General features: G+C 47.1%; 1 protein-coding gene across 5 annotated transcripts in view; it reads right to left on the reverse strand.

The window, feature by feature from the left end:
• The window catches only part of TMTC3 (transmembrane O-mannosyltransferase targeting cadherins 3), a 263,792-nt gene that overhangs the window by 78,603 nt on the left and 160,938 nt on the right, over nucleotides 1–24,251 (reverse strand). For 3 of the 5 annotated variants that reach the window (XM_063927659.1, XM_063927660.1, XM_063927662.1), the window contains 2 exons: nucleotides 3,322–3,445; nucleotides 2,600–2,711 (listed from right to left, as the gene is read on the reverse strand). In XM_063927659.1, the coding sequence (XP_063783729.1) occupies nucleotides 2,600–2,711; nucleotides 3,322–3,445 (236 nt within the window). The remainder of the gene's footprint in view (nucleotides 1–2,599; nucleotides 2,712–3,321; nucleotides 3,446–24,251) is intronic. The other 2 variants (XM_063927661.1, XM_063927663.1) reach the window with 1 other exon arrangement.

A 24,251-nucleotide genomic window follows, 5' to 3' on the forward strand; every position in this document is an offset into this window, starting at 1 on the left:
AGCATTCTTTAGCTTCCATAGGATATGGCATGGCGTAGTTTTACAGTTGTTTCAGGTTGATGGTAGGGTTTGGGTGTGGCGCAGATCCCCTAGGGTCATGGACTTCAGTTGTCAACAAGGCATCGTGCAGGCTGGGGGTGGGTCAAAAATGCTGTGGTGTGTGTGTTCATGTGGCATGGGTTGGGTCCGACCTGAACATGTCATGGACTAGAAACTGCTATGTTGCATTGACTGATGACCATTTACAGCCCTTCATGGACTTCATGTACCCACACAAAAATAAATTATTCCAGCAGTATAATGCACCATGTCATCGGTCCCAAGTTGTCCACAGCTGGTTCGAGTAGCATTCTGGAAAGTTCCGATAAATTATTGGGCCAGCTTGTTCGCCCGACATGAATCCAATTGAGCATTCTGGGACCATTCGCAGCCAAGATCCTGCACCTACAAATATCAGGCAGCTGTGGGAAGATTTCCAGACTTTCCAGAGGTCTTCGGTTCACTTGTGGAATCGATGCCACATCATGTTGCTGCACTTCACTTGGCTAGAGGGGCTCCTACACGATACCTGGCACCTATCCCATGACTTTTGCCACTTCAGTGTATAGTAGGTTGGGCTAGTCTGGTCTTAGTGTGTTTTTGGTGAGATACCGGTAGATCTAACTGATGCAAAATGAAAGGGAGAGGATTACCCTTGGCAGATAAAAGGTATACAGCAGCCTTTAATCTTGCTGTGGTTACACCCTATAACCTGTAAACAATGATTTATTTATTTTTTTGCATTCCACTATGCATTCCAAGACCGGGAAAGGAGAGAGGTATGGAGTGTAAACCAAGGAAGGAACTATGGACACACATTAATGTTTAAAAGAGACATTACTCTTTACCATGAGCTGCATTATGAGCCCCTAATAGTGCTCTATAAATACAGTACTATTCCAGATTTACCACCATAAGAAAGGGATGTACACTTCTGGTTTCAATATTTATAGTATAAAAACGTTATGCTATTTTCTATGTTTAACTTATGTAATTCATGAGCTCCACTATAATTAAGGGCCCTGCAACTGAACATTTGCATAGTTTGATTCAAGTCACCTTTGACCTGGAAGTGAAGGTCCACCATGCTATTTAAATCTGTTTGAGGTTACCCCTGTTATATTGCTCTGAGAAAGAGCCTATGCTCGATACGCGTTAGCCTATTACAGGTGACTCAGTTGTTAAAGCTGGAAGTGGTTCCAGCATTGCAGAATCATGTCACAAAGTGAGCTGAGCCTGAGGTTCCAGAGCAGAGCCTTGAACTCTGACATCTACATGCTCCTCCGTCACATCTTTCTGGTAGCGCCTCCACTTTTTACCGTTGTGATTAAATATTTTATACATTCTGGATTACTATTTTAATCTGTTATGGACACAAATTGTTGAAGCTTTTTACACTATTTTGGATTTTTAATTTTCTTTTTTATATGCATTGACTACAGTATCACTTATTTGACCCCACACAACGTGGTAAAAGTGAGACGTCGACTGTGAGGGGTAGTGATTGTTTAATTATTAACGTTTGCTATACAGAATATTACATAGCAACATACCATACCATTCATACCATTGTCTAAATTAAGTATTAGCACCGGGGGGGGGGGGGGGGGGGGGGGGAGATATCCAATTAGCCCCGGTAATTTACCGGGGCTCATTGTCTCGCCGGTGGCTATCCTATTACCCCCGATAACGCAGCATGAGCCGTGGCTTATCTGGGGTTACCTGAAGCTGCACTGGGCGCTGCTCCTCCTACTCCCCCGGTCACATGGCCGCTCCCCCATCATGCTGCATATAATTTTAATCAGCAGAAGCTGCTTGTGCGTCCTTTGCCATTACTTTGCGTCTAAGGCGCATGTTGGCGGAAAAAAAATGCAAAAAAGACGCTCGACTCTACAGAGTTACATAGCACTCACAAGTTATGTGTAACGCGACTTGTATTCCATGGAGCAAAGAAGTACATGTTCTGTGTACAAAGTGGTGCAGTAGCTGCAGGATCTTTTGATGCCAAGTTTTGTTGTGCTATGTATACAGACTCAGTCGCACACAGATATACCCATTGTTGATTATATTGATATGCGATAGTGTTCTGGTGCATCCTAGTCGCATCGCACTGCGAGTAAGACAAATGTTCGGGTAATAAGATGCAAAAAAGTTGCCATACGCTAGCATTGGTGCACCTGGCAGTTCACTTGGCCAATATCCCTGGGTACCAGAGGTTCCCAAACGCGGTCCTCAAGGCACTCTAACGGTCCAGGTTTTAAAACTATCCAATGCACAGCACAGATTATTAAATCAAACTGACTGATGTACTTATTAAGTCACCTGTAGCAAAGCTAGGATATTCTTAAAACCTGGACCATTACGGTGGGGATATACTAAAAACCTAGACTGTTAGGGTGACTTGGGAACCTCTACTAATTTACTTTACATAAAATAAAAATAAAATAAAAAAATATACAAATTAATATAGGTTAACTACAGTGATGCTGATCACTATGATAAAACCAAGTATTTAAACAAAAAAAAAATCTAACTGAATTTGTGATCTGAAAATGCTTACCTGGTTGTACATGCGTAGCTTGTTTAAAAAACCTCAGTGCTTTTACATAATTCTTCTCATTCTCCAGAGCATGGCCAACATTATTCCAAAGCTTAGCATTATTTTTATTTACCTGTGGTGGTGGTAGGGAGGGATAGCAAAAATAGTCAATTAACATTTAAGGTTACTACTGCATATAGCTCGATAAAGTCACAAATAAAATTTTAGGTGAGTAAAGTATGGGCCAAATAGTTTTTATGCATTTCAGAAAATAAGCACTGCTTTGTACAGATTTTGGACAACATATAGGGGGGATATGTATATAAGGTTGCAGAGCGATAAAGTGTAGCAAGATAGAAGTACCAGTCACCTAACTGCCATGTTACAGGCTCTGTTTGAAAAATGACAGGAGCAGATTGGTTGGTACTTTAACTCTCTCCAAGTTTTGATACATATGCCACAAAATGGTATTCTATATATTTATCATATCATATCTAACTATATCTAGTATAAATAAATATTTTACTTTGCAACATTTTTCAGTATTGCTTTCATGTTATAGCAAACATAACCGTAATCTACATGTAATAATAGGTTTTAATATTTGTTGCAACTATTATCATATGGAAATCTAGAAAGGAACAGTTAAATGCCAGCAGTCTATATTGCATTACAATGAGACAACCTATTTATGTTTTGTGTACAACTCCATTTAAAAATAGTCAGGAGGAATAGTGCACTACCTTCAAAGCAGACATAAACAAAGTATATTCCGATTCCCAATCCCAGTTCCTGCTGAAGGTTTTCATAGCATGAGTGAAAAGCACCACAGCTAAAAATATCCAAGACAGCTTCTTCAGTCTGCTGCTAGATGAGGAGGAAAGGTAGAATACAATCAGTGTGCCGAGGGGTTTCTTTTAACAGACAAATAGAAATATGCATATTTGTGAATGAAAAGGACACCATGATACATTGTTCTGATGCAAAGGGCTTACAAACAGATCAAGGAACCATATTGTGAAAGTTAAAATCTTGCACAATCAATGACAGTTAATTAATAAAAATGTGTTATGTTATAGTTGTGTGAATCAAACAAAACTATGGGGAATTGTGTAATCTGAAACACAATCATAGCCTTAAACACTGACTTCTTATATGGCTTAGTCCCATGTTTCTACAGTACAACTCAAGTGTCTGAATGTTACCTTTAATCTTTGAAGTCATGATGGAGATAGAAAAAAAAAAACAAGTCAAAGAATAATAGATGGTATTCACATACAAATAACGCTGTCATGTTGGGCGAATAGGCATGCACATTACATTCCTTCATGCCCACAAAGTTTACCAGAGGCCCAACAGCATGAATAACATGCCAGACAACCTATGGCCTATCTACTGTGCATACCAAGATGATTTGTGTTATTTTCATCTAGTCTATTTGAGACTTGTGAAACAGTGTTCTTTCTAAGGGGGATTCACCATATGACCAAATACTTTCATGAAAGAGTTTGAATGAAAGTTTCTTTCTTTTCCAAACTGTTCCAGACTATGTTGCTTGAAGCTACAAATACATAAATTACTTGTGAACTTGTAACTAGTAGCTAGAACACTGAAGGCCAAACACCACTGTCTGCCCGCAAAGTAGTGTAGGATTGCTTTTCATTTCAATAGTCACGTGTGGCAGAGACTAAGAACAAGTTTGCGCCAGCTACAAATAATTCTACCCTACTGAACATCGCAGTATATACAGCTGTATCCTCATACATCTAGCCTTAATACGCCCTGAAGCAGGAGATGCCTGTCGCCCGTGAGTAGACAGGTCCCATGCAACCACGCATCTCTTTTTGTTGAAAATGTGTCTTAGAAGCAAAAACAATACGGCTAGAATACACCAGGAGGCTGTGCAGATGAATTTCATAAGCGAAACGTGTATATTGTGTGTGACTGAATCTGTATATGTATCACAACAGAACTTGGTATGGAAAAAAACAGCAGCTGTTGCATCGTAACATTTCATATGCCTATTCAGAGGGGGGAACTCTATTCTTATCTTCGTCGGATCTCCCTTCTAAACTGAAGAGAAATCGCAGGGGCGATATTCAAATGATGCCCATTATCACGCTAATTAGTGTTGGGTTTTTTAGTCCTATAAAGCAGCTAAACCCAACTAATGGGCACGATTAAGAAAAGTGCCGTTTGGACAACCAAACAGGTTACTTCTGAAACACTCCAACTCACCATCCCTGGGGGTGTGAGCTGAAATGCCGGTGCCGGCAGCTGATCTTGCCCCACAGGAGCAACAACTGAATAGCTCAGTCAGGCGTGCAGGAGTGACAGCTGCCGACGCTCACATCCCTTTCAGACTCACAACCTGGGAAACTACCTGGTCTATTAGCTGGCAAATTCCCTGGGTCTCAGCCTACCCTGGTATAGAGAAGGGTCGTGGACCTGGGACGTCGTTTCCTTTCACACTTTTCAAAATCTCGGGTTGATGCGCTTTTAAGTGCAAACACCCGGGATTTTGAAGTTTGTGTGAAAGGGGTATTAGTCAACACAGATATTAAAGTGTCACTTACCAAATTAATCAGCACTTTCTCTCTTGGTGTGTCCTAGCCACGTTGCATTGAGTCTATGATGCGTGTTATCGCAAAAAATAGGAATTTAAAACCTACCGGTAATACCTTTTCTCGTAGTCCGTAGTGGATACTGGGGAATGTATTTTAGTACCGTGGGGTATAGATTGGGTCCATTGGAGCCTAGTACTTTAAGAATTAATTAGTGTGGGCTGGCTCCTCCCCTCTATGCCCCTCCTGGCAGACTCAGTCTTGGAAACTGTGCCCAAGGAGACGGAAACACTGTGAGAGAAGGATATATACGTTATGGTAAGAACTTACCGTTGATAATGGTATTTCTCCTAAGTCCACAGGATAACAGTGGGATATGATGAAGCGACACAGGATTTGCACCAATCGGTCAAAGCTTTTCCGGCCTCCCAGCATGCAATGGGACCGTCCATATATCCCTGCCTCAGGTAAATCAGTTGTATTCCAAAGCTCAAGGCAGGAGCATCGTAGATGGCCCTAATAAGGCGATAAGAACACACATGCACACCCTTCCGTACAAGAAGGAAGAGGTTAGTGAGTAAAAGGGTCCTCAAATCAGGTGCGTCAGAGTGGGATCCCTGTGGATCCTGTGGACTTAGGAGAAATACAGTTATCAATGGTAAGTTCTTACCATAACGTATATTTCTCCGGCAGGGTCCACAGGTTATTCACAGGATAACAATGGGATTTTCCAAAGCAATTTAGTGGTGGGGACGCTCCTGATTGGACAGGAGAATCCTTTGCCCGAATTCAGCGGCAAAGGTATCCAAGGCATAATGTCTAATGGATGTGTTAATGGAAGACCATGTGCCCGCCTTACATATCTGTTATGCTGAAGCACCACGTTGTGCTGACAAAGATGGACCTACCGGTACCTTACGAGTAGAGTGAGCAGAGACATTAGCCGGAACAGGGAGATCAGCCTGAGAATATGCTTCTGAAATAGTCATCCGAAGCAATCTTGCCAGAGTCTGCTTATCAGCAGGTCATCCTCTCTTGTGAAATCTGTAGAGAATGAAGAGAGAATCTGTCTTTCTGATGGCACTGGTACAATCCACGCAGATCCTTAAGGCACGGACCACGTCCAGCGATGCATCTCCCGCAGAAGGCCCGGTACCTGGAAAGCCGGGACTACAATTTCTTCATTAAGGTGGAATTTAGACACCACCTTCGGAAGATACCCAGATCTAGTTCTGAGAACTGCTTTATCTGGATAAAAAAAATCATAAATTGGGAATGACATGATAATACCCCTAAATCTGATCCTCTTCTAGCTGACGCCATAGCCAGTAGAAAGAGAACTTTAGCTGTCAACCATTTAAGATCCACTTTATTAAGTGGTTAAAACGGAGTAATTTGATGGGTTTTCAGGACTAGACTTAAGTCCCAAGGCACTGTAGGAGGAACAAAAGGAGGTTGAATGCGCAGCATTCCCTGGAAAAAAGTATGCACATCCTGTAAATTGGCAATTTTCTTTTGGAACCATACAGTCAATGCCAACACTTGCACTCTCAAGGAAGCCACCTTCAAACCTTTATCCATTCCTGCCTGAAGGAATTTCAAGACCCTAGAAACTCTGAAAGACTTAGGGTCCATTTTCCATTCACTGCACCAATGAATATAGGCCTGCCTTATTCGGTGATAAATGCGAGCTGAGGAAGGTTTCCTTACTCTGAGCATAGTTTGAATTAACTGTTGTGAGAATCCTCTTGACTTCAGGATAGAGATCTCAAGAGCCACGCCGTCAAAGACAGTCGATCCAGATGTCTGTGATAACAAAGACCCTGCATCAGTAGATCTGGACATTGAGAGAGCAGAAGTGGAACATCCATCGACATCCTCTGCAGATCTGAGTACCAATGCCTTCTGGGCCAAACCAGAGCTATTTGTATCACGGCACCTTTTCCTTGCTTTATCTTTCTCACCACCCTGGGTAATAGGGTGATTGGAGGAAACACATAAGCCAGATCAAAGTCCCATCTCACTGACAGGACATCTACAAAGATCGCTCTGGGATCCTTTGTTCTTGACCCGTATGCGAGCACTTTGTTCTTCAGACGGGACGCCATGAGATCTCTCTCTGGTGATCCCCACTTGTCTACTAGAGTCTGGAAGACCTCCGGGTGTAGAGCCCATTTGCTTGCCTGAATGGCGTGTCGACTGAGAAAGTCCGCTTCCCAGAACGAACACTGCAGACAAGGCTGGATGATGAAGTTCTGCCCACTTTAGTATGTGACTTACCTCCTTCATTGCTTTTCGGCTGTGAGATCCTCCCTTATGGTTGAGGTATGCTACTGCCGTCGCATTGTCCGAGCGGATCTGGACTGGTTTTCCCCAAAGAATGTCCTTTGCCTGAATCAGTGCCATGTATATGGCCAAAGTACCAATATATTTATTGGCAGGCAACTTTCTTCCTTGGTCCATTGCCCCTGAAAACACAACCTTACTGACACTGCTCCCCAGCCCTGGAGACTGGCATCTGTCGTCAGAATTTCCCAATATGATATCCAAAAGGGTCTCCCCTTGTCCAGATGGGATGACTGTAGCCACCAGGCTAATGACCGTCTTACTTCTATCGTAAGAACCATAGTCTGCGTTTTTATCGTCTGATGCAATACTTTCCATTTGGCAAGAATCAGATGCTGCAGAGGCCCCGAGTGAAATTGTGTATACTCCACCATGTCGAATGTCGACATCAACATTGCTGCGTAAATGGATACCTTTTGACTGTGTAAGAAGTCCTGAATCCTTGACTGAACCTTGGATATCTTGTTCAGAGGTAAAATTACTCTCTGAAAAGACTTGAATCCAGTAACGCACCCAAGTGAGTCATCCGTTGTGACGGAATCATAGAACGATTTTGCCCAATTTATGAGCCACCCGTGGTTCTACAGACACGTTATTGTCTTTTGCAGATGACCTAAGAGCAATTCCTGCATCTGTGCCAGGATTAAAAGATTGTCGAGGTATGGAAATATTCTTATCCCCTGCTGGCAAAGATAAACTGCCATTACCACCGTAATCTTGGTAAATACTCTGGGAGCGGGGGCTAACCCAAAAGGTAGGGCCTGGAACTGAAAACGCTGTTGGAGGGTAGCGAACCTGAGATAGCACTGATGGGACAGTGCTATAGGAACATGTAGGTAAGCATCCTGTATATCCAAGGATACCATATAATCCCCTGGCTCCATGGCCAAAATGATGGAACGTAAAGTCTCCATGTGAAACAGAGGTACCCGAATGTATTTGTTCAGTACCCTGAGATTGAGAATGGGCCGAAACTACCCATTTGGCTTCTGAACTAAAAACAGGTTGGAGTAAAAATCCTGTCCTCGTTGTGCAGGAGGAACAGGAATGACTACTCCCGACTGAAGCAATTTCTGAACTGCCTTTAACAAAGCCCTGGCCCCCATCTCTACCAGAGACGGGCTGGTACAAAAAAAACATTCAAGGAGGGTGCTTCTTGAAGGCAAAAGCATAACCTAGAGATACCGCTTCCTGCACCCAGGCATCTGTTGTAGACTGCAGCCAGATCTGTGAAAACTGAAGTTTGAGCTCAGCCCTATCTTCGTGAAATATCAAATACGGGCTCTTACAGGATAAGGCCCCCAATTCTGACACGCGTCTTGCAGAGGCTAATGCCAGCAACATGACGCTCTACCAAGTGAGATATTTAAATTCCACCCTTTGTAAGGGTTCAAACCAGTCTGTACTTCCGGCATAACCACAAGCTGTTTCTGGAAGGACATGGAGAGCAACGAAATCTGGACTTTGAGAGAGCTTAATCGTAGGCCCATGTCCACACCTGCTTGCAGGAAGAGCAGGAAACGACCCAGTCGAAACGCCACAGGAGAATATTTTCTACTCTCACACCAACAAACATATTTTTTCCATATATAATGGTAATGTTTTGACGTAACCACCTTCCTGGCCTGGACCATAGTAGAAAGAACTTTGGACGGGAGACCTTTTCTGCCTAGAATTTCCCCAAGCCATCAAACGTAGCCACTGTAAGTCTGGATAGACGAACGGACCTTGCTGAAGGAGGTCCTTGAGAAGCGGCAGAGGCCAAGGGTCCTCCAGAGACATTGTCAAGAGGTCTGCAAACCAGGCCAGTCAGGGCCAATCTGGGGCAGACATAATTGCCTGAATTCTTTCCCTTTTGAGTTGTTTTATTTTGAGTTGTTTTATTTTGAGTTGTTTTAGAACACTGGGAATGAGAGGGATTGGTGGAAACAGGTATACAAACTGGTAAGTCCACGGTGCTGTCAGAGCGTCGACTGTCGCAGCCTGCGGATACCTTGTCCTGGAATAATAATAAGAATTTACTCACCGGTAATTCTATTTCTCGTAGTCCGCAGTGGATGCTGGGAACTCCGTAAGGACCATGGGGAATAAACGGGCTCCGCAGGAGACTGGGGACTCTAAAAGAAAGATTAGGTACTATCTGGTGTGCACTGGCTCCTCCCTCTATGCCCCTCCTCCAGACCTCAGTTAGGGAAACTGTGCCCGGAAGAGCTGACATTACAAGGAAAGGAAATTTTGAATCCAGGGTAAGACTCATACCAGCCACACCAATCACACCGTACAACTTGTGATAACCTTACCCAGTTAACAGTATGAACAACAACTGAGCCTCACTCAACGGATGGCTCATAACAATAACCCTTAGTTAAGCAATAACTATATACACGTATTGCAGAAAGTCCGCACTTGGGACGGGGGCCCAGCATCCACTACGGACTACGAGAAATAGAATTACCGGTGAGTAAATTCTTATTTTCTCTGACGTCCTAGTGGATGCTGGGAACTCCGTAAGGACCATGGGGATTATACCAAAGCTCCCAAACGGGCGGGAGAGTGCGGATGACTCTGCAGCACCGAATGAGCAAACACAAGGTCCTCCTCAGCCAGGGTATCAAACTTGTAGAACTTTGCAAATGTGTTTGAACCCGACCAAGTAGCCGCTCGGCAAAGCTGTAAAGCCGAGACCCCTCGGGCAGCCGCCCAAGAAGAGCCCACCTTCCTTGTGGAATGGGCTTTTACTGATTTTGGATGCGGCAATCCAGCCGCAGAATGAGCTGCTGAATCGTGCTACAGATCCAGCTGGCAATAGTTTGCTTTGAAGCAGGAGCACCCAGCTTGTTGGGGGCATGCAAGATAAACAGCGAGTCAGTCTTCCTGACTCTAGCCGTTCTGGAAACATATATTTTCAAAGCCCTGACTATGTCCAGCAACTTGGAGTCCTCCAAGTCCCGAGTAGCCGCAGGCATCACAATAGGTTGGTTCAAATGAAACGAGGACACCACCTTTGGGAGAAATTGGGGACGAGTCCTCAATTCTGCCCTATCCATATGGAAGATCAGATATGGCTTTTACATGACAAAGCCGCCAATTCCGACACACGCCTAGCCGATGCTAAGGCCAACAGCATGACCACTTTCCACGTGAGATACTTCAGTTCCACGGTTTTAAGTGGCTCAAACCAGTGGGATTTCAGGAAATCCAACACAACGTTAAGATCCCAGGGTGCCACTGGTGGCACAAAAGGGGGCTGAATATGCAGCACTCCCTTAACAAATGTCTGAACCTCAGGCAGTGAAGCCAGTTCTTTTTGAAAGAAAATGGATAGGGCCGAAACCCTGACTGTAGGAAGTGCAGGAAACGACCCAGTTGGAATTCCTCTGTAGGGGCCTTCCTGGCCTCACACCAAGCAACATATTTTCGCCATATACGGTGATAATGCTTTGCTGTCACATCTTTCCTAGCCTTTATCAGCGTAGGAATAACTTCATCCGGAATGCCTTTTTCCGCTAGGATCCGGCGTTCAACCGCCATGCCGTCAAACGCAGCCACGGTAAGTCTTGGAACAGACAGGGCCCTTGTTGCAGCAGGTCCTGTCTGAGAGGCAGAGGCCATGGATCCTCTGTTGCGCATTTCTTGCAGTTCCGGGTACCAAGTCCTTCTTGGCCAGTCCGGAACAATGAGTATTGTTCTTATTCCTCTCTTTCTTACTATTCTCAGTACTTTTGGTATGAGAGGAAGAGGAGGAAACACATATACCGACTGGTACACCCACGGTGTCACTAGGGCGTCCACAGCTATCGCCTGAGGGTCCCTTGACCTGGCGCAATATCTTTTTAGCTTTTTGTTGAGGCGGGACGCCATCATGTCCACCTGTGGCAGTTCCCATCGGTTTGCAATCAGTTGGAAGACTTCTTGATGAAGTCCCCACTCTCCCGGGTGGAGGTCGTGTCTGCTGAGGAAGTCTGCTTCCCAGTTGTCCACTCCCGGAATGAACACTGCTGACAGTGCTTGCACGTGATTCTCCGCCCAACGAAGAATCTTTGTGGCTTCCGCCATTGCCATCCTACTTCTTGTGCCGCCCTGGCGGTTTACATGGGCGACCGCCGTGATGTTGTCTGACTGAATCAGCACTGGCCGGTTTTGAAGCAGGGGCTCTGCTTGACTCAGGGCATTGTATATGGCCCTTAATTCCAGTATATTTATGTGTAGAGAAGTCTCCAGACTTGACCACAGCCCTTGGAAGTTTCTTCCTGAGTGACTGCCCCCCATCCTCGGAGGCTTGCATCCGTGGTCACTAGGACCCAGTCCTGTATGCCGAACCTGCGGCCCTCGAGAAGGTGAGCACTCTGCAGCCACCACAGAAGAGACACCCTGGCCCTTGGGGACAGGGTGATCAGCCGATGCATCTGAAGATGCGACCCGGACCACTTGTCCAACAGATCCCACTGAAAGATCCTCGCATGGAACCTGCCGAAGGGAATGGCTTCGTATGAAGCCACCATCTTTCCCAGGACTCGCGTGCAGTGATGCACCGATACCTGTTTTGGTTTCAGGAGGTCCCTGACCAGAGATGCTAATTCCTGGGCCTTCTCCACCGGGAGAAACACCTTCTTCTGTTCTGTGTCCAGAATCATGCCCAGGAAAAGCAGACGCGTCGTAGGAATCAGCTGCGACTTTGGAACATTCAGAATCCAGCCGTGCTGTTGCAAAACTTCCTGAGAGAGTGCTACGCTGATCAACAACTGCTCCCTGGACCTCGCCTTTATGAGGAGATCGTCCAAGTATGGGATAATTATAACTCCCTTCTGCCGAAGGAGTATCATAATTTCGGCCATTACCTTGGTAAATATTCTCGGTGCCGTGGACAGGCCAAACGGCAACGTCTGGAACTGGTAATGACAGTCCTGTACCACAAATCTGAGGTACTCCTGGTGAGGTGGATAAATGGGGACATGCAAGTAAGCATCTTTGATGTCCAGCGACACCATAAAATCCCCCTCTTCCAGGCTTGCAATAACCGCTCTGAGCGATTCCATTTTGAACTTGAATTTCTTTATATAAGTGTTCAAGGACTTTAAATTCAGAATGGGTCTCACCGAACCGTCCGGTTTCGGTACCACAAACATTGTGGAATAGTAACCCCTTCCCTGTTGAAGGAGGGGGACCCTGACAATCACTTGCTGGAGGTACAGCTTGTGAATTGCCGCCAGCACTACCTCCCTTTCCATGGGGGAAGCTGGCAAGGCTGATTTGAGGTAACGGCGGGGGGGAGTCGCTTCGAACTCCAGCTTGTATCCCTGAGATACAAATTTGTATAGCCCAGAGATCCACCTGTGAGCCACTGGCTGTTGAAGTTTCGGAGACGCGCCCCCACCGCACCTGGCTCCGCCTGTGGAGCCCCAACGTCATGCGGTGGACTTAGTGGAAGCAGGGGAGGACTTTTGTTCCTGGGAACTGGCTGCATGGTGCAGCTTCTTACCTCTACCCCTGCCTCTGGCAAGAAAGGATGCACCCCTGACCCTCTTGCCTTTTTGGGAACGAAAGGACTGCATTTGATAATACGGTGCTTTCGTAGGCTGTGAGGAAACCTGAGGCAAGAAAGTGGACTTTCCAGCTGTCGCTGTAGACACGAGGTCCGACAGACCGTCCCCAAACAATTCCTCACCCTTATAAGGCAAAACCTCCATGTGTTTTTTAGAATCAGCATCTCCTGTCCATTGCCGAGTCCATAAGACCCTCCTGGCAGGAATGGACATAGCATTAATTCTAGAGCCCAGCAGGCAAATGTCCCTCTGAGCATCTCGCATATATAAGACGACGTCTTTGATATGGCCCAGGGTTAGCAAAAATAAGAATTTACTTACCGATAATTCTATTTCTCGTAGTCCGTAGTGGATGCTGGGAACTCCGTAAGGACCATGGGGAATAGCGGCTCCGCAGGAGACTGGGCACAAAAGTAAAGCTTTAGGACTAGCTGGTGTGCACTGGCTCCTCCCCCTATGACCCTCCTCCAAGCCTCAGTTAGGATACTGTGCTCGGACGAGCGTACACAATAAGGAAGGATTTTGAATCCCGGGTAAGACTCATACCAGCCACACCAATCACACCGTACAACCTGTGATCTGAACCCAGTTAACAGCATGATAACAGAGGAGCCTCTGAAAAGATGGCTCACAACAATAATAACCCGATTTTTGTAACAATAACTATGTACAAGTATTGCAGACAATCCGCACTTGGGATGGGCGCCCAGCATCCACTACGGACTACGAGAAATAGAATTATCGGTAAGTAAATTCTTATTTTCTCTGACGTCCTAGTGGATGCTGGGAACTCCGTAAGGACCATGGGGATTATACCAAAGCTCCCAAACGGGCGGGAGAGTGCGGATGACTCTGCAGCACCGAATGAGAGAACTCCAGGTCCTCCTCAGCCAGGGTATCAAATTTGTAGAATTTTGCAAACGTGTTTGCCCCTGACCAAGTAGCTGCTCGGCAAAGTTGTAAAGCCGAGACCCCTCGGGCAGCCGCCCAAGATGAGCCCACCTTCCTTGTGGAATGGGCTTTTACAGATTTTGGCTGTGGCAGGCCTGCCACAGAATGTGCAAGCTGAATTGTACTACAAATCCAACGAGCAATAGTCTGCTTAGAAGCAGGAGCACCCAGCTTGTTGGGTGCATACAGGATAAACAGCGAGTCAGATTTTCTGACTCCAGCCGTCCTGGAAACATATATTTTCAGGGCCCTGACTACGTCCAGCAACTTGGAGTCCTCCAAGTCCCTAGTAGCCGCAGGTACCACAATAGGCTGGTTCAAGTGAAACGCTGAAACCACCTTAGGGAGAAATTGAGGACGAGTCCTCAATTCTGCCCTGTCCGTATGGAAAATTAGGTAAGGGCTTTTTATAGGATAAAGCCGCCAATTCTGAGACACGCCTGGCTGAAGCCAGGGCCAACAGCATTACCACTTTCCATGTGAGATATTTTAAGTCCACAGTGGTGAGTGGTTCAAACCAATGTGATTTTAGGAACCCCAAAACTACATTGAGATCCCAAGGTGTCACTGGAGGCACAAAAGGAGGCTGTATATGCAGTACCCCCTGGACAAACGTCTGAACTTCAGGAACTGAAGCCAGTTCTTTCTGGAAGAAAATCGACAGGGCCGAAATTTGAACCTTAATGGACCCTAATTTTAGGCCCATATACAGTCCTGTTTGCAGGAAATGCAGGAAACGACCCAGTTGAAATTCCTCTGTAGGGACCTTCCTGGCCTCGCACCACGCATCATATTTACGCCAAATACGGTGATAATGCTGTACGGTTACATCCTTTCTGGCTTTGATCAGGGTAGGGATGACTTCATCCGGAATGCCTTTTTCCTTCAGCATCCGGCGTTCAACCGCCATGCCGTCAAACGCAGTCGCGGTAAGTCTTGGAACAGACAGGGTCCCTGCTGGAGCAGGTCCCTTCTTAGAGGTAGAGGCCACGGGTCCTCTGTGAGCATCTCTTGAAGTTCCGGGTACCAAGTCCTTCTTGGCCAATCCGGAGCCACGAGTATAGTCCTTACTCCTCTCCTTCTTATGATTCTCAGTACCTTGGGTATGAGAGGCAGAGGAGGGAACACATACACTGACTGGTACACCCACGGTGTTACCAGAGCGTCCACAGCTATTGCCTGAGGGTCCCTTGACCTGGCGCAATACCTGTCTAGTTTTTTGTTGAGGCGGGACGCCATCATGTCCACCTTTGGTTTTTCCCAACGGTTCACAATCATGTGGAAGACTTCTGGGTGAAGTCCCAACTCTCCCGGGTGGAGGTCGTGTCTGCTGAGGAAGTCTGCTTCCCAGTTGTCCACTCCCGGAATGAACACTGCTGACAGTGCTATCACATGATTTTCCGCCCAGCGAAGAATCCTTGCAACTTCTGCCATTGCCCTCCTGCTTCTTGTGCCGCCCTGTCTGTTTACGTGGGCGACTGCCGTGATGTTGTCTGACTGGATCAGCACCGGCTGACCTTGAAGCAGAGGTCTTGCTAGGCTTAGAGCATTGTAGATGGTCCTTAGCTCCAGGATATTTATGTGAAGTGATGTCTCCAGGCTTGACCACAAGCCCTGGAAATTTATTCCCTGTGTGACTGCTCCCCAGCCTCTCAGGCTGGCATCCGTGGTCACCAGGACCCAGTCCTGAATGCCGAATCTGCGGCCCTCTAGAAGATGAGCACTCTGCAACCACCACAGGAGAGACACCCTTGTCCTTAGTGACAAGATTATCCGCTGATGCATCTGAAGATGCGACCCGGACCATTTGTCTAGCAGATCCCACTGGAAGGTTCTTGCGTGGAATCTGCCGAATGGGATTGCTTCGTAAGAAGCCACCATCTTTCCCAGGACCCTTGTGCATTGATGCACTGAGACTTGGCCTGGTTTTAGGAGATTTCTGACTAGTTCGGATAACTCCCTGGCTTTCTCCTCCGGGAGAAACACCTTTTTCTGGACTGTGTCCAGGATCATCCCTAGGAATAGAAGTCATGTCATCGGAATCAGCTGCAATTTTGGAATATTGAGAATCCAACCGTGCTGGCGCAGCACTATCTGAGATAGTGCTACTCCGACTTCCAACTGTTCCCTGGATCTTGCCCTTATCAGGAGATCGTCCAAGTAAGGGATAACTAAAACTCCCTTCCTTCGAAGGAGTATCATCATTTCGGCCATTACCTTGGTAAAGACCCGGGGTGCCGTGGACAATCCAAACGGCAGCGTCTGAAACTGAACTTCCAGGTTTGCAATCACTGCTCTGAGTGACTCCATCTTGAATTTGAACCTTTGTATGTAAGTGTTCAAGGATTTTAGGTTTAAAATTATCACAAATAGTGTGGAATAGTACCCCTTTCCCTGTTGTAGGAGGGGTACCTTGATTATCACCTGCTGGGAATATAGCTTGTGAATGGCTTCCAATACTGCCTCCCTGTCTGAGGGAGACGTCGGTAAAGCAGACTTTAGAAAACGGCGAGGGGGAGACGTCTCGAATTCCAATTTGTACCCCTGAGATACCACCTGAAGGATCCAGGGGTCCACTTGCGAGTGGGCCCACTGCACAGTGAACTTCTTGAGACGGGCCCCCACCGTGCCTGAGTCCGCTTGTAAAGCCCCAGCGTCATGCTGAGGACTTTGCGGAGGCGGGAGAGGGCTTTTGTTCCTGGGAACTGGCTGTTTGTTGCAGCCTTTTTCCTCTACCTCTGCCACGGGGCAGAAATGAGGCGCCTTTTGCCCCCTTGCCCTTATGGGGCCGAAAGGACTGCGCCTGATAATACGGCGTCTTCTTAGGTTGAGAAGCTACCTGGGGTAAAAATATGGATTTTCCAGCAGTTGCCGTGGCTACCAGGTCTGATAGACCTACCCCAAATAACTCCTCCCCCTTATAAGGCAATACTTCCATGTGCCTTTTAGAATCCGCATCACCTGACCACTGCCGCGTCCATAAACCTCTTCTTGCAGAAATGGACAGCGCGCTAACTCTTGATGCCAGTCGGCAAATATCCCTCTGTGCATCACGCATATATAGAAATGCATCCTTCAAATGCTCTATAGTCAGTAATACATTGTCCCTATCTAGGGTATCAATATTTTCAGTCAGGGAATCCGACCATGCCAGGCCCGCACTGCACATCCAGGCTGAGGCGATTGCTGGTCGCAGTATAACACCCGTGTGAGTGTATATACATTTTAGGATATTCTCCAGCTTTCTATCGGCAGGTTCCTTTAGGGCGGCCGTATCAGGAGAGGGTAGTGCTACCTGTTTAGACAAGCGTGTGAGCGCTTTATCCACCCTAGGGGGTGTTTCCCAACGTGCCCTATCCTCTGGCGGGAAAGGGTACGATGCCAATAACCTTTTAGGAATCATCAGTTTTTTATCGGGGGAAACCCACGCCTCATCACACACTTCATTTAATTCCTCGGATACAGGAAAAACTACAGGCAGTTTTTTCTCACCAAACATAATACCCTTTTTAGTGGTACTTGTATTATCAGAGATATGCAATACATTTTTCATTGCTTCAATCATGTAACGTGTGGCCCTAGTGGAAGTCACGTTTGTCTCCTCATCATCGACACTGGAGTCAGTATCCGTGTCTGTGTCTGCCATTTGAGGTAACGGGCGTTTTAAAGCCCCTGATGGCGTTTGAGACCCCTGGACAGGCACAAGCCGAGTAGCCGGCTGTCTCATGTCGTCAACTGTCTGTCGTAAAGAGCTGACACTGTCACGCAATTCCTTCCATAAGCTCATCCACTCAGGTGTCGACTCCCCAGGGGGTGACAACTCTATAATAGGCAATTGCTCCGCCTCCATCTCATTTTCCTCCTCAAACATGTCGACACAATCGTACCGACACACCGCACACACACAGGGAATGCTCTGATAGAGGACAGGACCCCACTAGCCCTTTGGGGAGACAGAGGGAGAGTATGCCAGCACACACCAGAGCGCTATATATAGACAGGAATACCACTATAAAATGTGCTTTTCCCTTTATAGCTGCTGTTAGTATTAAAACTGCGCCAAATTAGTGCCCCCCTCTCTTTTTTTTACCCTTTTCTGTAGTGCAGGACTGCAGGGGAGAGTCAGGGAAACGTCCTTCCAGCGGAGCTGTGATGGAAAATGGCGCCCGTGTGCTGAGGAGATAGGCTCCGCCCCCTTCTCGGCGGCCTTTTCTCCCGCTTCTTGGTGAGTTCTGGCAGGGGTTAAAATACATCCATATAGCCCTGGGGGTTATATGTGGTGTATTTATGCCAGCCAAGGTGTTTACATTGCTGCTCAGGGCGCCCCCCCCTAGCGCCCTGCACCCTCAGTGACCGAAGTATGAAGTGTACCTGAGTAACAATGGCGCACAGCTGCAGTGCTGTGCGCTACCTTGTTGAAGACTGATGTCTTCTGCCGCCGATTTTTCCGGACCTCTTCTTGCTTCTGGCTCTGTAAGGGGGCCGGCGGCGCGGCTCTGGGACCGAGCTCCGAGGCTGGGCCTGTGTTCGGTCCCTCTGGAGCTAATGGTGTCCAGTAGCCTAAGAAGCCCAAGCTGGCTGCAAGCAGGCAGGTTCGCTTCTTCTCCCCTTAGTCCCTCGATGCAGTGAGCCTGTTGCCAGCAGGTCTCACTGAAAATAAAAAACCTAAAACTAAACTTTCACTAAGAAGCTCAGGAGAGCCCCTAGTGTGCACCCTTCTCGGCCGGGCACAAAAATCTAACTGAGGCTTGGAGGAGGGTCATAGGGGGAGGAGCCAGTGCACACCAGGTAGTCCTAAAGCTTTACTCTTGTGCCCAGTCTCCTGCAGAGCCGCTATTCCCCATGGTCCTTACGGAGTTCCCAGCATCCACTAGGACGTCAGAGAAACAGTATCTCTGTCGAGGGAATCTATGTCGTCTAACAGAGTATCTGTCCACGCTGCTACAGCACTACACATCCAGGCTGAAGCAATAGCAGGTCTCAGTAGAGTACCAGAGTGTGTATACACTGACTTCAGGATAGCTTCCTGCTTTCTATCCGCAGGCTCCTTTAGTGCGGCCGTATCCTGAGACAGCAGGGCCACCTTTTTAGATAAGCGTGTCAGCGCCTTGTCCACCCTAGGGGATGTTTCCCAACGTAACCTGTCAGTTGGCGGGAAAGGGTACGCCATCAGTAACCTCTTAGAAATCACTAATTTCTTATCAGGGGAACTCCACGCTTCTTCACACAATTCATTTAATTTATCAGATGGGGGAAAAGTCACTGGCTGCTTTTTCTCCCCAAACATATAAACCCTCTTGGTATTAACCGGGTTACTCTCAGAAATGTGTAATACATCTTTCATTGCAATAATCATGTATCGGATGGCCTTGGTCATTTTAGACTGTAAATGTGCCTCATCATCGTCGACACTGGAGTCGGACTCCGTGTCGACATCTGTGTCAACCATCTGAGATAGAGGGCGTTTATGAGCCCCTGACGGTATCTGAGTCGCCTGGGCAGGCGCGGACTGAGACCCCGGCTGTCCCAAGGCTGCAGCGTCATCAAACCTTTTATGTAAGGAGTTTACATTGTCATTTAAGACCTTCCACATATCCATCCAATCAGGTGTCGGCCCCGACGGGGGCGATACCAAACTTATCTGCCCTTGCTCCGCCTCCACGTAACCTTCCTCATCAAACATGTTGACACAGCCGTACCGACACACCGCACACACACAGGGAATGCTCAGACTGAGGACAGGACCCCACAAAGTCCTTTGGGGAGACAGAGAGAGAGTATGCCAGCACACACCACAGCGCTATATAACACAGGGATTTTCACTGCTAATAAGTGATATACCCAATAGCTGCTTTTTTTGTATTCTTTATGCCTAAATTTATGTGCCCCCCCTCTCTTTTTAACCCGTCTTGTACCTGGATACTGCAGGGGAGAGCCTGGGGAGCTGCTTCCAGCGGAGCTGTGAAGAAAAAATGGCGCTGGTGTGCTGAGGAAGAAGGCCCCGCCCCCTCAGTGGCGGGCTTCTGTCCCGCTTTCAGTGTAAAATAATGGCGGGGTTTTTTACATATATACAGTGCTAGACTGTATATATGTATTTTTATGCCAAAGGTTCTTCAATTGCAGCCCAGGGCGCCCCCCCACCCCAGCGCCCTGCACCCTACAGTGACCGGAGTGTGTAAGTGTGCTGGGAGCAATGGCGCACAGCTGCGGTGCTGTGCGCCACCTTAATGAAGACAGGAGTCTTCAGTCGCCGATTTCGTCGTCTTCTAGCTTCTGTTCTTCTGGCTCTGCAAGGGGGACGGCGGCGCGGCTCCGGGAACGGACGATCGAGGACAGGTGCCTGTGTTCGAACCCTCTGGAGCTAATGGTGTCCAGTAGCCTAAGAAGCACAAGCTAGCTGCAAGCAGGTAGGTTTGCTTCTCTCCCCTTAGTCCCACGTAGCAGTGAGTCTGTTGCCAGCAGTAGCTCACTGAAAATAAAAAACCTAATAAATACTTTCTTTACTAGTAAGCTCAGGAGAGCCCACTAGGAGCACCCAGCTCTGGCCGTGCACAGATTCTAACTGAGGTCTGGAGGAGGGGCATAGAGGGAGGAGCCAGTGCACACCAGATAGTACCTAATCTTTTCTTTAGAGTGCCCAGTCTCCTGCGGAGCCCGTCTATTCCCCATGGTCCTTACAGAGTTCCCAGCATCCACTAGGACGTCAGAGAAAACAACAAAAAACTTCTTGTTGAGAAGCCATCAGGTCTATCTGTGGACAGCCCCACCAGTGAATCAGTTGTTGAAAACACCTGAGGGTGAAGGCCCCATTCTCCTGGATGGAGGTCATGCCTGTTGAGGAAGTCCCCTTTCCAATTGTCCACACCTGGAATGACGATGGCAGAGATTGCCCTTGCATTGGGCTCCGCCCAGAGGAGTATCCTGGACACCTCTCGCTTTGCAGCCCTGTTTCTTGTTCCTCCCTGTCGATTTATGTACGCCACCGCCGTGGCGTTGTCCGACTGCACCTGGATGGCTTGATTTCGGAGAAGAGAGGAGGCCTGCAGGAGAGCATTGTAAACTGCCCTGAGTTACAATACATTTATCGGGAGAGCAGATTCTTGACTCGTCCACTTCCCTTGGAATTGGGCCGCTTGAGTCACAGCACCCCATCCTCGGAGGCTGGCTTCCATTGTCAGTAGTATCCATGACTGGATACAAAACGCCGACCCTCCACAAGGTGAGGGACCTGCAGCCACCGTAACAGGGAAATCCATGCTTTTGGCAACAGAGTTACCATCTGGTGCATGTGTAGGTGAGACCTTGACCATTTATCCAGCAGATACAGCTGGAATGGACGGGCATGAAACCTGCCGTGCTGGATGGCCTTGTATGAGGCCACGATTCAGCCCAGTAAGCAAATGAAAAGATGAATCAAAATCTTGCGGGGCTTGAGCATCGAGCGGACCATAGCCCGTATAGTCAAGGCCTTATCTAATGGAAGGAACACCTTCTGAGGCATTGTGTCCAGTATCATCCCCAGGAACTGAAGTCTTTGTGATGGTTCCAGGTGAGATTTCCATACATTTAGTATCCACCCATGATCCGTAAGCAGGCAAGTTGTCAGGTCGATACTGTGAAGCAGACGTTCCCTGGACAGCGCCTTTATCAGGAGATCATCCAAGTGGGGCACTATGTTGACTCCCATTCTGCGCAATTGCAGCATCATCTCCGCCATGACTTTTGTGAATACCCTCGGAGTTGTGGAGAGACCGAAAGGTAATGCCTGAAACTGGAAGTTGCTGTCCAGGACAGTGAACCGAAGGTAAGCCTGATGGGGAGGCCATATGGGAATATCAAATAGAAAAATATGTAAGTAAGCAACCAACAGCAGCAGGTATGAGGAAGGTCAGATCCTCAAATAAAAACTTAATAGTTAAAAGGAATGTATACCAGCGCTGGCTAACAAATTGATACAAAGATGGTTTGCGTCATGTATAAAATTGAAAACAATTTATTGACATATCATATTTAAAACAATTAAAAAGAAAGGAATACATTCCTGATACCACTAGGTGGCAGTGTAGATTAATATTGTCTTATCTGGATAGACTGAGTATGTGATTTTCCACTTTCTTATATTACCAATGTCAAATCCTTAGGGCTAGGACAGTCTCCCAAGATGCATTCACTGTGTTGTATGAATAGTTACCGGATCCACAAGATGATGGGCATCAGCATTAGGACAAGTCCATTTAAAGCTGCAGATGTGGGCCAAACCGGTTAGATGCAAATTATCCAGTGATGGGAGAAAAAGTCCAATTTTTGCCAGGGGATGACCGGAATCTCATAGGTCTATTCAGAAAGTGGAGTCCAGATAATTGTGGAATAAGCTCATTATAAGCTTGGCTTGAATGCATCTTGGGAGACTGTCCTAGCCCTAAGGATTTGACATTGGTAATATAAGAAAGTGGAAAATCACATACTCAGTCTATCCAGATAAGACAATATTAATCTACACTGCCACCTAGTGGTATCAGGAATTTATTCCTTTCTTTTTAATTGTTTTATATATATATGTCAATAAATTGTTTTCAATTTTATACATGAAGCAAACCATCTTTGTATCAATCTGTTAGCCAGTGCTGGTATACATTCCATATGGGAATATGCTGGTAAGCATCCTTGACATCCAGGGATATTAGGAATTCCCCCTCCTCCAAACTGTGAACCAAACTGTGAACTGTGAATCTTGAATTTGAACACATGTAGGTATGGGATCAGAGATCGGAGGTTCAAGATGACCCGAAATGAACCGTCCGGTTTTGGAACAACAAGCAGACTGGCGTAAAACCCCTGTTTGTGTAATGCAGCAGGTACTGGGACAATAACCTCTGTTTGTAGTAGTTTTTGAATGTCGTCTTGCAAGGTAACACTTGCTATGGACGAAGCTGGCAAGCTTGGCTTGAAGAATCTGAGAGGAGGTAGTGCTTGAAACTCCAAACGGTATACTTGGGATATGAGGTCTCTCACCCAAGGATCCCGGCAGGACAGTGCCCAGACCTGGGCAAAGTGCTTAAGTCGAGCACCTACCTGGAAGCCACCTTGCTGCTGGGGCCAACCGTCACGTGGAGGGCTGTGTGGATGAGGATCCGGAGGACTGATCCAGCGGCTGCCGGCTTACTGGACTTACCGCGAGATCCTCTAGCAGCACTGGAGGCACCACTGGCTTTGCCTTTGAACCTTGCCGCACGAAAGGACTGTAAAGAGGGCCCAGGGTAGGGACGTCTAGCAGGAGGTGCAGCAGACAACAGATAGGTAGACTTACCTGCCGTTGCCTGAGAGATCCACTTGTTCAGCTCCTCTCCAAACAGGGCATCCCCTGTAAAAGGAAGTTTTTCTACACCTTTTTTGGAATCAGCATCTGCTGACCATTGAAACAGCCACAGAGCGCTGATGGCCGAGACCGCCATAGCCGTAGTACAGCCATTGATGAGATATAATTCCTTAACGGCTTAACTCAAAGTTAGCCGCATCCTGGATATGGTGCAGTAGAATCAGAATCAGCTTTATTGGCCAGCTATACTTGCGTATACTAGGAATTTGTCTTCGGTTTGCTATACAACAGCAAAGTAGGTAACAGATAAGGAGGTGGGGGGGGGGGGAGCAAGTAAAGTCATACAGGTAGGAATACCATAGGGACACAAGCGAGTTACATATAGGTCTAGTCAGTCAATGTTCAGGAGTTCAGCAGGTGGACCGCTTGGGGAAATAAACTTTTGAGGCTTTTGGTGGACCTGGCGGGGACAGCCCTGTAACGCCTGCATGAAGGAAGCAAGTTAATCATGCTGTGGCCGGGGTGTAGCTGGTCCTTTACTATCTTTGTTGCCCGCTTTTTAGCTCTGGAAAGGTAGAGGTCCTGCACTGAGGGAAGGTCGGCCCCGATGATCTTCTCTGCTGTTCTGACCACCTTTTGGAGCCTGCAACTGTCCCTCGTGGTGGTGTAGCTGTACCATACCAGTATCGAGGAGCAAAGGCAAAGTACTGACTCCACAATCGCAGAGTAGAAGAGGAGCAGAAGCTTCTGTGGGCTGTTGGTACTTCCTTAGTTGCCCGAGTTAGATTTGGGTGTGGTGTGTTCAAACTGAAATCTAAATTGCAGTGAAAAAATAAAGCATCCAGTATTTACCATGCACAGAAACAATAACCCACCCAAATCTAACTCCCTCTGCACATGTTATATCTGCCCCCCCTGCAGTTCACATGGTTTTGCCCAACTGCTAACATATT

This window comes from Pseudophryne corroboree, chromosome 6, assembly GCF_028390025.1.
Source record: "Pseudophryne corroboree isolate aPseCor3 chromosome 6, aPseCor3.hap2, whole genome shotgun sequence".
Lineage (NCBI taxonomy): Eukaryota > Metazoa > Chordata > Amphibia > Anura > Myobatrachidae > Pseudophryne > Pseudophryne corroboree.